Source organism: Elephantulus edwardii, unplaced genomic scaffold, assembly GCF_000299155.1.
Source record: "Elephantulus edwardii isolate Elephantulus edwardi_28Jun2011 unplaced genomic scaffold, EleEdw1.0 scaffold00024, whole genome shotgun sequence".
NCBI lineage: Eukaryota > Metazoa > Chordata > Mammalia > Macroscelidea > Macroscelididae > Elephantulus > Elephantulus edwardii.
In genome coordinates this window covers 10,549,048-10,564,504 of record NW_006399774.1, presented here as the reverse complement: position 1 = coordinate 10,564,504, position 15,457 = coordinate 10,549,048, and the positions used below count along the sequence as shown (strand labels likewise).

Genomic DNA, 15,457 nt, shown 5'->3' with positions numbered 1-15,457 from the left:
GCCTCGCCTGAAGGAGGCAGCACTGTGCCAGGAGAGGCTTCAAGCATTCGTTCACACTGCATTCACTTTATGCACCTGATGATTGTTGTTAAGAGCCATGCAGTTAGAATCGGCCCGTTCTTGACCCTCCAGCAGGTCAATGAATGAATGAAATGGGTTTCAGGGTCGCTTTCAAGGCTGTGACCTTTAAAAAGGAATGTCCGGGCCTGTCTTCTGAGGTGCTTCTGAGCAGGCCCTGACTGCTAACCTTTCAGCGAGTGGTCCTGGTGGGCATCTGGGCCAGCAGGGACCCCTCTCCCTGAAGTCCTGTTTGTGGCTGAGGCAGCTGTCGCTCTCTGTGATCCCGGAAGACAGAGCGGAGCTCTCCCCCCGGGCTTCCTCAGCTAGCCTCCGTGGGAGGAGATCCCAGGCCTTCTCTTCTGCGGCTCTGAACTGCCCACCTTGTGTTAACAGCCCAGCATTTAACCGTGCCACATCACAGGGGCGCTTTGGCTGAGGCAGGGGATTCAGAGAGCTGGAGGAAAACACGTTAGAAATGAGCAAAGGCAACTGACAAAACACTGAAATTTACCTAGGATCCAGATGCTTTCAGTTATCAGTAACGAGCTGATTACAAACGAGTCGGAAATGACCAGCACCTGGCAATTAAAAAAGCAAAAGGTAGCCTAGTGGTAAAAAGCTGCGCTTCAATCCCAAAGGTGCATGGTTCAAATCCACCAGATGCTCCACTGGCGAAAGAGAGGCAATCTCCTCCTGTGCCAGTTGGATCCAATTCGACGGTACATGACAAGAAAAGTGGAAAAAAATATAAATCCAACACAAAAACAAATAAAAGGTATCTCTTGTAAAGGCAGTGAAAGCTGTGAGGGCTGAACTCACGAAGACTAAGAAGAACCAAACTGCAGCAACAAGGAAACCTAAGTAACAATGAGAACGGGCATGCCGCTTCCGATCCCGGTCTCCCCGCTAAACCCCAGCACATGCCTCTGATGGGAACCCCCTTGTTCAGCTGCGTCGTGCAAGCTTTGGCCCCCTCACCGGGTGCCCACGGACTTTCTGCTCATTCACTGCCGGTGGAAACCACCCGCGTGTCCTTCTCTGACAACTGTCCCACAGGCTCCAGTTTTCACCACTTTGACGGCACCAAGAAGTGCCAGAGGTATGCTTCTCATCAACTACTCACTCTGTAAGGAGTATAGAAAGACCCAACCAAACTCTGTCGCTGAGCTGATTCAAGTTCTGGTGACCTTACAGGGAGCCCTGGTGGCCTAGTGCTAAGGAGTTGTGCTGCAGTTCAAAGCACACAGTTCGAAGCCACCAGCTGCTCTGTGGGAGAAGGAAGGGTAATCTCCCCCTGTGCAATTTACTGCCTCTGGACGCCCACTGGAGGGTCAGCTCCAACCCGAGGGCACACAACAAGTGACCCTTCAGGACAGTGTAAGTGCCTTACAGGATTTCTGAGGCTGAGATCTTTATAGACGGTCATTGAGCCTTGGAGTATCTGGTGGGCTGGACTCCTCGACCTTTGGTTAACAGAGGAGTGCTTGAGCCACTGCATCACCAGGGATCTTTTTGTGAGACACTTCTGTTCCCTGCCGTTTCACAGGAAGGTAACACTAAGTAGAACTCAAGCCTCACTGTGCTGGGATTCCCCATGCCTGGTAACTGGTTACAGCTGGGATCACGACCACAGTCCGAGGTTGCGTTTGGAGGCTGAAAAAACAGAGACGTGGTTTACGAGAGGGAAACGCACAGACTGTGAAGTGCCTATAACCTCCCACACCTCAGCTTATGTGCATCATAACAAAAGGGAGCCTCGAAGGGAAAGGTTACATTGATTTTATTTGGGGATAGTGACAACACCATCGGGGCCTTACCCCGACAGGATCCACTACACTCACAGGCTTCCAGCATAGAAGGGTCTCACCTTGACGATACCCTCCAGCCAAGGTGGTGTCATTACACATTCAGCCTGCTCCCAAGGGCACTTTTCCTCATTCACAGGTAATTGAACAGGTGGAGGAAGAGAACATCTTCTGTCTGCGCTAGGACACACCTCTGCACCTGAACACGTCCCACCATGTGCACATCCTCTGATTGCACTTTACAGATACTGTGCTGGTCTGATTTCTTTTTAAAATGACAGATTGAAGGTTTGTGGCAACCCAACAACATGTGCTCACGTGGAGTCTGTGTGTTGCATTATGGTAATATCTGCAATATTTCAAACTTGCACGTAACGCTGTGGCACACTTACTAGCCTTCAGTATAAGGCAAACCTAACTTTTACATGCACGGAGACAAAAAACCCATCTGACTTGCTTTATTAAGGAGGAGAGGACAGAGGGTCTGAAACAGAATCTGCAATATCTCTGAGGTCTGTCTGAGCTGAGAGTCTAATGATAAGGGGAAGAAAAGAGTTTCAGTCATTTTTAAAAACAGAACAAGAACTTAAGACACCCACCTTTAGCTCCTGAGGAATGATTTTAGTCTTCTTTGTTTTTGGGTTAACTTGTTAATCTGTTCCTGACAAAGAATTAAAATCTTCTAAGGCTTTTTTTTTTAATTTATTTTATTATTTTTGAGTGCGTGTACCGTCAAATCAGATCTGACTGGTACAGGAGGAGATTGCCCCTCCTTCCCCGGCAGAGCATCTGGTGGATTCGAACCGTGCGCCTCTGGAATTGTAGTTGCAGCTCCTTGCCACTAGGCCACCAGAGCTCCCCGGCTTTTTTATTTTTAACTTAATTCACTTTATTTCTGTTATTAAAACCCCCCACTATGTGGTGGCTACAGCTGGGGTCCTCTGCACAGAGGCTCTGGTGTGGGTCAAGATGGTCAGTGAATTTCCGGGAGTGAGACTTGGTGAACACGTTCTCTTTCCTGAGGTCCGAAGTCAAGTAGATGTCGGTCCTCAGAGATGGCATCAAAGGTGGCCTTGGTGAAACTGCCCAGGGAAGCCCTGCAGCCCCTTGGCTGAGATGCTGCCGAGGTCGAGTACCACTCATAATGACCCTGTGAACAAAAGATCCGAACCTTGTTCTGCCCTGCACCATCCTCAAACTTCTTCACACACAAACACCTACTGCAACAGTCACCATATTCATCCACCTCGCTGAGGGTCTTCCTCTCCTTTGCCGACCCTCCACGCTTCTCAGAATCATATTCCTTTCCAAGGAATAGAACCTCCTAGCAACATGCCCAAAGTGTGTGAGATGAAGCTTCATCATTCTTGCCTCCAAAGAGTACTCCAGCTACACCTTCTCCCAGAATATCTGTCTGTTCTCTTAGCTGTCCAGGAGATGTTCAGTGTTCTTCTCCAACATCACAGCTCAAAGGCATCAATTCTTTTTCTGTCATCCTTATTTACTATGCAGCTCTCAGATGCATCGCAAGTAATCGGAAAGATTGCGGCCTCAGACACACCTTAGTCCTCAAACTGACATCATTACTCCTCAATAATTTAGAGGGGTCCCTAACTGCAGATTTTCCCAGTGCAATGCATCTTATTTCCTGACTGCTGGCACCAAGGGTGTTAACTGTGGATCCAAGTTAAGATGAAGCTGTTGACAGTTTCAATCTCTTCTCCATTCATCATAATGCTGCCTACTGGTCCAGTGGTAAAAATCTTTGTTTTCTTGACATTGAGATGCCATCAATACTGAAGGTTGCACTCCTTGATCTCCTGCAACAAGTGTGTCAAGTCTTCCTCACTTTCAGCAAGCAAAGTTGTGTCATCTGCATAACACAGGTAACTGATGAGTCTCCCTCCAATCCTGATGCCACACTCCTCCTCAGGGAGTCCACCTTCTCGGGTAATTTACTCAGCATACAGACTGAATAGGTATGGAGAGAGACTACAACCCTGGCGCACTCCCTTCCCCATTCCAAAGCATGCAGTGCTCCCCTGCTCCGTTCTCACAACAGCCATTCGGTCCAGGTTCCACATGAGCACAATTGCGTGCTCTGGGATTCCCATTCTGCTCACTGAGGTACAGCAGTCAATTCTAGCCATCAGCGGCAGCAGCTTCCTGGGCGTGCGGGCCGAGACGATTCCAGTGCCTCGGGGTGCAGGGATGAGGTGCACCAGCAGAGCAGCAGAGAGCCACAGCGGCCCAGGCACTTCGCAGGGAACACTGGGTGGCTTGTCGATCTTGTTTCCCCAGTGGCCACGCTGCACAGGGACAAAGGAGAGCGTGGCCAGGACAAGGGCCCCACGGATAGCAGTGTCCACCTCCCTGGAGCACTTACCGAGCGAGGTAACATGGCCATTATGCAAAGGCACATTTTAAAACCAATTTTTGGTCCACATATGGTTGCTATGAGTCGCCTGCGACTCGACGGTACTTAACAACAATAATATCAACACAGAGAGAGATCAGCTGGCCCAGTGGACAGAAAGCAATGCTACCAAGCCAAAGGTGGGTGACTTTTAATCCGCTGTCCTTGGGCCTGTCTTTTGTTCAGATATTCCTCTAGGTCATATAGCCCTGGTGTACAACTTGCCGTACCACGGTCACTTGTGGTTGCTGTGAGGCTAAACACCGTGACACTGAGGTGTCAAATGTGTTAATGGTTGGCTACCCAATGCAGACAGAGAGCGGGGTGGAGATCCCTGATTAAAACAAGCTTGGAAGGAGGAGTGGCATCCACTTCTGTAATAGCTTGCCTGCAGAAACCGTATGAATCTGGAGAGAGGATGAAAGGCACCCAAGCGTCGAGGACTCTCCTTCACAGGGTCGCTATGAGTCGCCTACGACTCGATGGCACTTAACAACAACAACATGATTATAAAAGCAGCTGGGTAGGAGGGAAATATTTCCAAAGTTTTTCTTTACTTCCGTCTGGATAGCTATGGTGTTTCCAATTGCTTTATAGGTTATGCTGGACATGAATAAAGAAGACAGAACAATCGATGCCTTTTAACCGCGGTGCTGTCGAAGAATGCTGACTAGCCTAAGAAACGCTGAAAGAATAAACACATCTGTCTTGGGAATGCAGCCAGGGTGTTCCTTAGAAGCCAAGGTGGCGAGACTGTGCTGTCATACTTCAGGGAGAGTGTCAGGAGCAGCCGGTCTTTGGAAAAAGCTATCAGGCTTGAAAAAGGAGCAGGTGAATGAAAGAAAGGAAGGCCCTCACGCAGATGGATCAACACGGTGCCTGTAACAAGGGTCTTGAGCACAGCAGAGCCCGAGAGGGTGGTGGTACTGGACGGTGCGTGGCTCCGTTCTGTGGTTAGAGCATCACTATGAGCTGCAGCTGACTCAACGGCACCTGACAGCAACGCAACAGCCAGTCCTGGGCTCTGAGGGGTCTGTGTGGAGGTGAGGGTGGGGGTCCCCAGCAAAGCCTTTGGCTGCGGACCTCAGACTGAAGGGGAGGAACTGTGACAGCATGAACCTGGCATCAGCTCAAATCAGTGTTATACTAGGAACAGTCTATGTCACAGCAAATGACATAGACTGATACTATATAGCAAGCTGGCCTCTGGAAACTATAAACTTTGATAAATGACGACAGTTATAGAAAGGCTTCACGCCTTTTGTTCATAGGATCTCTGAGTCGTGCTCAACTCGACGGCAATCAACAACAACATAAGTCAAGCTTAAGAAATTTAAGAACAGCTCTTTTATTCTGTGAGTATTCTGTAGTTTGGAAGAGAGTACTGGTAGCATAGTGGTTACAGCAATAACCATGTGGCTACTAATCTCAAGGCCAGCAGTTCAAATCCTGCAGCTGCTTTTCAGACAAAGATGAAGTGGTTTATTTGGCAAAAGCTTTTAGGGGCAGAAAGCCCCCATGGCAGGCCAACTCTGTCCTTGGGGGAGGGGGAGGCCCAGAGGAGTTGAGGAGACTCAACAGCAGAGGTCCAGAGGGTCAATGGTCTGGAAGGATCTGAAGTCGCTAAATGGGTGATGGGTGTCCAAGCTTATTTCCTGGTGTTAAGCTGGTGTATCCAACTCTATTACAAACTTTGTTCTGCTGTTCACCCCACAAGGCTGAGCTTAAACAAGACTTGGTCCTGGCCTCAGGAAGCTTATTCTAACCCACTTTAAGAATCCAGATTTATTTTAAGCACTTTATTCCACCCACTGCCCACACACCTAGTATTAAAAGAGAAAGATGTGCCCTTGGCTAGTAGAACGTGACTAGGAATTTGGCAAGGGATTCGTATTTTGAAAACAAGCTAAAACATGCCAGGACATTTAACATTTGGGGTTAATAGAGGAGACTAATGAAAACATAGTCATTCACTCAGTGTAATAAAACGCTTATGTGTGAAATCGCAGCCTTTTTAAAGCAAAGACATTCTGATTCACCTTTTGTGGAACTGCACAAAAGAACATCGAGGCGCCTAATCACACCCCATCTGCTACATAACTTTTTCTGGATAACAGCTCTATTTATTTATAAAAATCTGCCCACTGATAAATACCACTCTGTGAAGATTGAATTCAGAGAGGAGATTATTTTCAGGGACCACTGTCTCTAGCTGTCAAGAGCCCAGCTCTGACTGGTCAACTATCCGAAGTGGACAGAAGTGCCCCAGGCAGCTCCTCTGCCCCGTGGCCTGACCCCGTAGACTGGATCCAGGCTTTGTTCCACTGGTGGAAGCCCCCTCTCCACCAGGGCACGGAGTGGCTGCATTCCACCGGGCACACTTCTTGCAGACCCCAGGCAGCGATGAAAGGACCTCACGCAGGTCAGCAAGGTGGTGGAGAATGAAGGTCAGCGTTGCCACTTGTCAAGGATTCGGGAAGATTTCACCCAGGAAGCCTTCTGTGCAGATGTAACGGGCCCAGGATGGTGCCAACAAACTGCCTCCAGCAACGGAATACATGTCTCGTCACATCACAGACCTGGGTGCGGCTCACCTCTGCTCTGCCCTATTCAGTCCAGAAGGAAAGGCTGTGTGCAGCTCTGCCTCAGCATATCTCAAGGACTAATTAAAGCCTCATTACCACCTTCTAATTATTCAAACACGGTGGGATTGCACCACGGCGGTCCCTGCTGGCTCCCCGAGATGAAAAGGGTTAAACCATCTCTGCTGGTTTGGAGAATTCAGACTGAGCTCAGGCCTTCAGAAAACCGTCAGCATTTGCATGAATATTTAACCAGACACCACTGTGAAAATTAAAAGGGAATTCAATTAAAAGGTTTTAAAAAAATTAATTCTGACCTCTCTACATCTGTCCAAATAAATAAGCCTTCTTTAAATGTTTGCACCTAATTGCTAATCCAATAAACCAGAGGGCATTTGCTAGTTTCATTAAGCTTAACATTTTATAGGGGTTAAAAAATGTGATCATTTTAATGTTAATAATAATTATACTTATTTATCTATTAGCATGGCTATCCCAGCTCTCTCAAGTCCCCCCTTCCCTACCCCAGTTGTCTTGGAAAAGAGGTTGGCATGTTAATTAAGCCATTTCCTATGGCTCCTTGGAAATTTTAAGATATAGCCGTTAAGAACTATTTTTTCTAATGCATAACACAAATCTAAACTAGTTGACTACATTTTTCTTGTATTCCACACTACTGTTGTGGTTAAGCATTGTCGAGTTGTAGACGATCCTATGAACGAAAGGCCTGAGCACTGTTCATAGAGTTTCTGGAGGCAAGCCAATTTGGAAGTGGATGCCACTCCTGCTTCCAAGCTTGTTTTAATCGGGAAGCTCCACCACGAGTAACTATTAACACATTTGACACGTCAGGGTCACAGTGTTTAGCATCACAGCAACCACGAGTTACCTCTGTCCAGCAAATGGACAGACCAGGGCTGTCTATACCTTGTAGAAAAATGTTTGACAAAAAACCAATTTAGACCAGGCCTGAGGTATTCCTTCTAATACCTTGGGTAGCATAATTTCTTTTCTTGAGAAAGGCACATAAACAGCAACTGTAGATGCTGTTGTAAAACCTGTAGGTTGTTACAGAAGAAGAACTGATGCTTTTGGATCATGGTGTTGGCGAGGAGAACCGGACATGCGTGGACCGCTAAAGCTAAAAGAACAGGCGAGTCTGTCTTGGAGGAAGTGTCACCTGCGTGGTTCCTGGGAGGGAAAGGCCGTGAAGGCTGGGCTCACACCCTCCGACCAGGTGTCAGGAGGAACCTGCCTTTGGAAAAAGATAATCCTGCTGGGGAAAGTACAGTGTCACCAAGAGAGCGGAGGACCCTCAAAGCGACGGGCTGACACAGTGACTGCAGCAATGGGCTCAGGCGTGAGCTGTAGCCCCTCAACGCCACTTAACTGCTTATGTTGTTGTATGAACACTATCGGTGGCAAACTTAACACCACAATAGCAATAAAACCCCACAGTTGTTGATGCCACGTCTCAGGAATCGGATAAACAGAGCAGCAGTGCCCCACAGCTTTCCAAGGCTGAATCTTCATGGACACAGACTGTCCCAGCTTTCTCACAACCAAGTGTTTGGTGGGTTTGAACTGCCAATCCTTTGGTCAGCAGCAGAGTACTATAAACATTGTGCTAGCAGATTTGCATTAACAGAAAAACAAGTGGCAAGAAATGTGCTGTGGACTAGAAAAAAAAAACTAAGGTTTTAAAGCTCCCTTAAAAAAAAAAAATAACAAACTCAACCCCAAATAAAGTAAAGACAAGTTGTTGTTGTTTTTGTTATGTGCCGTCGAGTCACTTGCAACTCACGGCGACCGTACATACAAGAGCCCTAAATACTACTCTGTCCTGTGCCAACCTCACTGTCTCTGACACACTCACTCTCACCACCCCAGTCACTGAATCGATCCATCTCATGGAAGGTCTTCCCCTCCTGCGCTGTCCCTCCACTCTCTCAAGCATGATGACCCTCTCCAAGGACTGATCCCTCCTTGTAACATGTCCCAAGTATGTCAGATGAAGCCTCAGAATCCTTGCCTCCAAGGAGCAGCCTGGCATCACTCTCTCCAGGACAAACTTGTTTGTTCTCCTAGCAGTCCATGATATATTCAATACTCTTCTCCACACCCCAGCTCAAAGGTATCAGTTCTCTCTCTATCATCCCTATTCACTGTCCGGCTTTGCAAAATACAAGTAAACAAGGAAAACCAAGTAAACAAATACAAGTAAACAACCTCAAATATGTAAAATACCATAGGATGAAGACGGAAAATTTTGAACTATGTTCATTCACATCACAGACAGGAGACCTCTAACTGGGAAATGGACGGATGTGGTGGGGCAGGGAGAGGGGAGTGGCACTCCAGAGAATGAAGATGCCGGCAGACAGGCCCCCATGACAGACTCTGAGCACACACTGACGCATAACTCACCTGGACTAGTAGGAGAAGTGAGAGAGATGTGCCCACCTTCTCCCCTCCACGTATGATGACTGAGGTCCAGGGACAGAACTCAAAGACTGTTGCCACCAGGTAAGAAGACCACTAACCAGTCACAGGACAGGACAGGGGGTCATAGAGAGGTCCTGTGTGGGGACAGCTGCTCTCCCCTTGGCCTGAGAACAGGGCTGGGCCTGCTAGTGCAGCTCTGACCCAAGGACGGGTTGTTGCTTGTCAGTCTCTTAAACAACGGGGCTCAGAGATTACTCTAAGCTCTTCCTCAGCGGGGTTACAAGGCCTGTCAGCAGAGCACGAACCCCACTTCCTGGGCTTGGGGACGGACAAGCAAGCCTGTCTGGTCAGGGCCGGGGAGCCCTGTGGCGTTCCCCCTGTTCCCATCTCCCTGTAATACCGAGTGCTATGTGTGGCCTAAGGATGTGTGTGGATGCAGGCTACCTACCACGTACCCAAGAATAAACTACAGAACACACTGGGTGGTTTAGCTAGGAAAGAAGACACTAGAACACAAAACACCAGACAGAAAGAAAAAACCATTCGACATGTTTATCTACCACAGAAGCAAAGTCCTTCCCACCTTCTGAGAGATAATACACTTGTGGAAGACAATTACCCAGTAACTTTCTTCTTGTTCTTAGTCACTTCTTTTACCATTCCTCCACGAGAGGGAACAAGCCCAATTGTCGGGGCATAAATGAAATTGAATTACTTTTCAATGCCTGAGCATCAGCTATGGGGACTTTCCTGCGCAGGGTTGCTTGGTCTGACTTAGCACTGTGTCCGGCTACGTGGCTGGAGCCCCCTCTAAGTGACAGGACAGAAGCCTGTCTAGTACTGTCCTCGGCACCCATGCCACTTCTGTGTGTCTTTAAAACACCTGGTCAAATGTTTCTGAGAGTGAACGTCTCTTCCCAGATTTTGACAAATAACGAAGTCATATTCTCTGCATCCACGCTCCCTATCTTGAAAGGGTTTAATGAATGAATGGCAGTGTATCAGACCATGGATGCTTTAAGGGGGAAGCTCTGGTGGCTTAGTGGTAAGGAGCTGGGCTGTCCAACCAAAGGCATGCAGTTCAAATCCACTGCTGCTCCACCGGAGAAAGATGGGCAATCTCCTCTCATGTGACTCAGTGCCTCTGAAAACCCACTGGACGGTCAGTTATGAAATGGTTCTGACTGGACGGTACACAACAACAACAACAATAGAAGTCTTCATTTTTAGGGGGTCATCCAGTTATTAAATCGGAATTCACACGAAGTCTCCAGCACTTTCTCTCAGAGGGCCTGGACGTATTCATTAAAATCCATTCTTATTTAACAATTTCTAAAATCGGTATCTGCTGTTTGAAGGAAATAGTCACTTATCACCCAAACTGCTAATGTAGCTACCATACACTAACTTTTCCCAAAACAGTGAACACCCAGCTGCAGGGTCGTAGCTTCTGCCTCAGAACTGTATTCATTTAAGTGATAAGTTCAAAGTGGCGAGGGGTCTTCCTTGACGGCGTCCTCCTCACCGGTTTTTGACATGTTTCAAATGCCTCAAACATACACCAACTGGGAAGGGCTGGGCACGTGACACTGGAGGAAACGGAACCTTTTTTCTCTTCTCAGTAACAAATGATAAAGCTGTAGGGTCTCCAAAGAAGGGCTCTCCGGCCCTTGGACGAGTGTGGGAGCCCACAGGGAGAGGTGAAGACGGAGTGGCTGCTGGTTCGAATCCACCAGCAGCTCAGGAGAAGGCTGGCAGTCTCCTCCCCTTGAATCTACAGCTTGGGAAACCCCAGGAAGGGGCAGCTGTGAGTTTCTCGAACCCTTTAACTCTTATAAACATGAACAGGATTCTGGCAGCTGGAGTGAGGCTCAGGCTCTTGACGAGGCGACACGAAGGCACCAGCCCACGTCTGGCCTGAGCTGACGCTCTGTCGTAAAGCGAGCCTTTCTCCCCAACCTTCCTCATCCTCATCCAGCGATGCAGTGCCAGTGTAAGCCAAGGCCCCAGGGGAGAGGGTGCTGGGAGGATGTTCCATGAACTCACATGATATCTTCAAGTGGGCCAGAGCCAGCCACTGACAGCGGGGACACGGGAGGCACAGGGGACGGAGCCAGGAGAGTTCAGAGGACAGACGCCGAGCTCCCCACTTTACGGACATTGTCTCTATTATCGATGACGTGTGCTCCCTGACCGGCAGCATCGGTGTCTACCAGGAGCCCATCAGGCATACTAGCGGCCTGATCCCACCCCAGACCGAGTGCATCAGGGACCCCAAGCTAGGGCCTGTGACGGGGCTCCCCGAGTCATGTCCTTCAAGAGATTCTGATGCAAAACAGCCCCAGTATCTTTTACTCTTCCTTTATTAAAACATATTGTAGAACTTCTATAATGGAACTAAACAGACCCAGACTCTAAGAACAAAGTTAGATGTGCAAAGGTACACAGAACAAACTACTTCTGTCCCTAACTCTCCCCGTGCCTACAAAGCTGTGTTGATGAGGCTAATTAACCTTTTCATTTGCATAACTCTCCAAATCAATGTGGGGCTGAGTTTTTATCATGTAAAACAACTTCAAACTCCTAATTTCGAATTAGAAGCAAGCACCATCTCTACAAGGCACATATGACAATCACACAGGCGGGCAGATCTTGGAGACAGTTCAGGTTTGGGTCTAGACCTCCCCAAAAAGGTCAGCGTTTCAATAAAGTGAGTCTCATAAAGGCTTTGATTTCCAATGCATGGAGACATAAAAAGTTTCGTTTACACCATTAATGTAGTCTGTTAAAGGAGCTCTGGGTGGCCTAGCATAGCGGGTAGCATTTTGTGCTGCCAATCAAAAGGTCAGCAGTTCGAATCTATTGACTGCTCCAGTGGAAAAGGTGGGCACTTTCTTAACTTGCTGATGTTGCTAGGTGCCGCTGAGTATGATTCAGAGTGACCCTATGAACTAAGATCTGAACTCTCTCCTATCCTGTGCCCACTGTTGCAGTCAGCATGTCAGTCCACCTAGTGGACGGTCTTCTCTTTTGCTGTCCTTTCCAAGCTTGGTGTCCCTCTCGGAGGAAACCCTCTCCCTAGCCACACGCCCCAAGTACGTCAGACAAAGCTTCAGTAGCCTTGTCTCCAAGGAGCTCTCTGACCGAACTTTCTCCAAGACATAGTTGCTTGTTCTTTCCTGCCGTCGATGAGACTCGTAAACTCACAGCCCTGGAAACTCGACGGAGGGGCGTCATGACTCAGGATTGACTGGAGGGTCGCGGGTTGGGTTTATTTGACAGTTCATGAAATGTGCAAGAGAATTATGAAAAAGTTCGAGATATTACAACAATTACTAAAATGTGACCCGGCGGCAGGAAGGGAGTATACGCTGCTGGGAAAAGGTGCCTGCACACCTCAGGGCGCAAGGTGCCACAAGCCTTTAATTTGTAAAAATACCATTACCTGGGAAACACAATGAAACAAGGTATGCCTGTAAATAGCAGGAACCCTTTAAATATCAGCAATCAGGAAATAGATTTAGACCATCTGACACCAGACAAGGAAATTCTGAATGGATTAAAGATAAATTTTTTTTTTTACTACAAATTTTTTTTCCTACAAATTTTATTCAGAAACCCATCTTTGTGTTTTTAAAGATAATTTTTTAAAAAAATCAGCAATAAAAATGGCACCTTTGGTCCTTTGAGCTGGTGTGAAAAAGAAAGGGAAGGGGGGAAGTAGTCTCTTCTCTGAAGTGGGACAGAGGCAGGAAGTCAGCAGCTGTAACTTGCAGGCACTGGGCAGGGTCTCTTGCACAGGCTCAGAGGGTGCAAGGGCTGGTTCTTCACCAAACTGGACTAAAGCGACCACCAGCATCTTCACCGGTGATGAGAAGGGGACAGAGAACGAGCAAACGGAGACTCAGGACAGGTGTCCCCCACGGTGATGGTACCCACATGTCAGTGGCAGGCATGTGGAGAGCTGAGCTAGGGGTCCTCGAATTTGCAGACGGGGACGATGCGGATGCTCAGGGGTCCTAATCTCACTTCTCTCTGCACCAGCGAACAGCACCGGCCCAGCAGCCAGAACTCATGCCTCTTCCCACCTGGCTTCTGAGAATGAGCGAGGCCCAGGACCTGGGGATGCTGTTTCTCACTGTACAAAGTGAGGCAGATGCTCTCTGTGATCTCCTGGGTCGGCTCCAGTTTTAGGATGCTACAACTTCCTTGTACAAGACTGTTACTGTTGTTGTTGTGTACATCAAGTTGGAACCGACCCATCCTCGGCAGGTTTTCAGAGGCAGTTAATTGCATGGGAGGAGACTGCCCATCCTTCCCCCGCTGAGCAGTTGGTAGATTTGAACTGTGTGCCTTCAAGATTGCAGCTCAGCTTCTTGCCGCTAGGTCACCAGAGCTCCGATACAAGATTATGCTCTACAATATTAAAATCTGACTAGAAATATCACAGGACAGATAGCTGACAACATTTTACTCCATTAGAACCAGTACACAAATGAAGAAACAAGTATTCTCACACAGCTACACTATGTTAGACTACCTTGTTTAGCGTGATGTTGAGTCGCCTGCAACTCATTCCCACTGTGGTGGTGTTGTCATTGTTGATCTCCACTGAGTTGAGCACGACTCATAACAACCCTATGAACAAAAGGCCTGACGCCTTTCTAGAACTAGCATCATTTCTCCAAGTTCATAGTTTCCAGAGGCATGTGGTTTAGGAAGAGGATACCACTCCTGCTTCCAAACCTGCCTTTAACTGGGAGCTCCACCAAACTCTGCCCACCATGGGCAGCCATTATGCCATCTGACCCCTAATGGCACAAGTTTCAGCATCACAGTAAACCCAGATTACTTCAGTGCAGCAAACTGACAGAGGAGTGCTGTACAACTTCTTGTTGTGGTTATGTGCCATCGAGTCGCTTGCGACTCATAGCGACCCTGTGGACAAGAGCCCTAAATGCTGCTCTATCCTGTGCCAACCTCATCATCTCTGACACACTCATTCCCACCACCCAAATCACAGAATCAGTCTATCTCATCGAGGGTCTTCCTCTCCTGTGCCGTCCCTCCACTCTCCAAACATAATGTACAACTCAGAACATAAAATAACACTAGACTCTCAGGTCCAACTTTTAAATACAAGGTCCCTCCATCTCTCTCAATATAGATATATAGATATCTACATATCTATCTACATCCATCTATCTATCTATCTATCTATCTATCTATCTATCTATCTATCTATCTATCTATCTATCTATCTATCTACATATATACAGATATAGCTATATAGTTAACATATAGATACAAACAAAAGGCTTGCAGTCTTTCTACAAAAAGCCAGAAGTTATTCTTACACAACTATACTATCATAGACTACCTTGTTTTGTGCGATGTTCAGTCGCTTGCAACTCATCCCTACCATACAGGACAGAAATGTCCCAAACGGGCTTCCTTGGCTCTGGACTGTACAAAGGCCAACTGCCAGCTCTTTTCTCCCACAGAGTGGATAGTGAGCTTGAACCACCAACCTTGTGGTTGGCAGCCAAATCCTTAGCCATTGTACAACCCTGCTTCAGTATAAACCCTTTCTAGATGGGCACTAACTCCCAGGTCATTTACAGCCTCTGAAGACCTCGTGGAGGCTCAGCTCTGAGGCAGTGCCGACCTGATGGCGGATAACAACAGTGCTGGGGACACGCGCTGGGCTTTGAAATGCACCTCGTTAAACTTCAGCAAATTTATAAGGAAGATTCTACCCGTTCCACCTTGAATGTTAAGCAGTAGGCTCTTGTTTCATCTGATAAGGAAACATAATATCCTTTTTAAAAAACCACAAGCAGACAGCCAGCAGAGTGAATGCATGTAAGCTTTACACACTGGACACACAGTGGAGATAGCAGGGAAGCGACACTGACCTCTATCCTGTGGCATTGGAGACTGGCTCATGGCAGGGTGCACGCTGGCCTCTGCCTGGCTGCCCGGCGGCTGCGGTGGCATCTGGCTGCCTGGAACACAGGAGGAAGGGTGGTCGCTGAGTTAATACTGCAGGGTGCAAGGGCGACACTCTTCTCGTCACAAGAGGTACAGCTTCCCACCACCCAGGAAGACACACGGCTCTGAGGTATGAGCTGTTCTTCCACCCTCCC

General features: G+C 47.9%; 1 protein-coding gene across 1 annotated transcript in view; it reads right to left on the bottom strand.

The window, feature by feature from the left end:
- ARID1B (AT rich interactive domain 1B (SWI1-like)) overlaps positions 1-15,457 on the bottom strand; it is a 528,266-nt gene that overhangs the window by 110,226 nt on the left and 402,583 nt on the right. Inside the window, exon 6 of the mRNA XM_006882755.1 lies at positions 15,227-15,316. Coding sequence (XP_006882817.1) covers positions 15,227-15,316 — 90 coding nt within the window. The remainder of the gene's footprint in view (positions 1-15,226; positions 15,317-15,457) is intronic.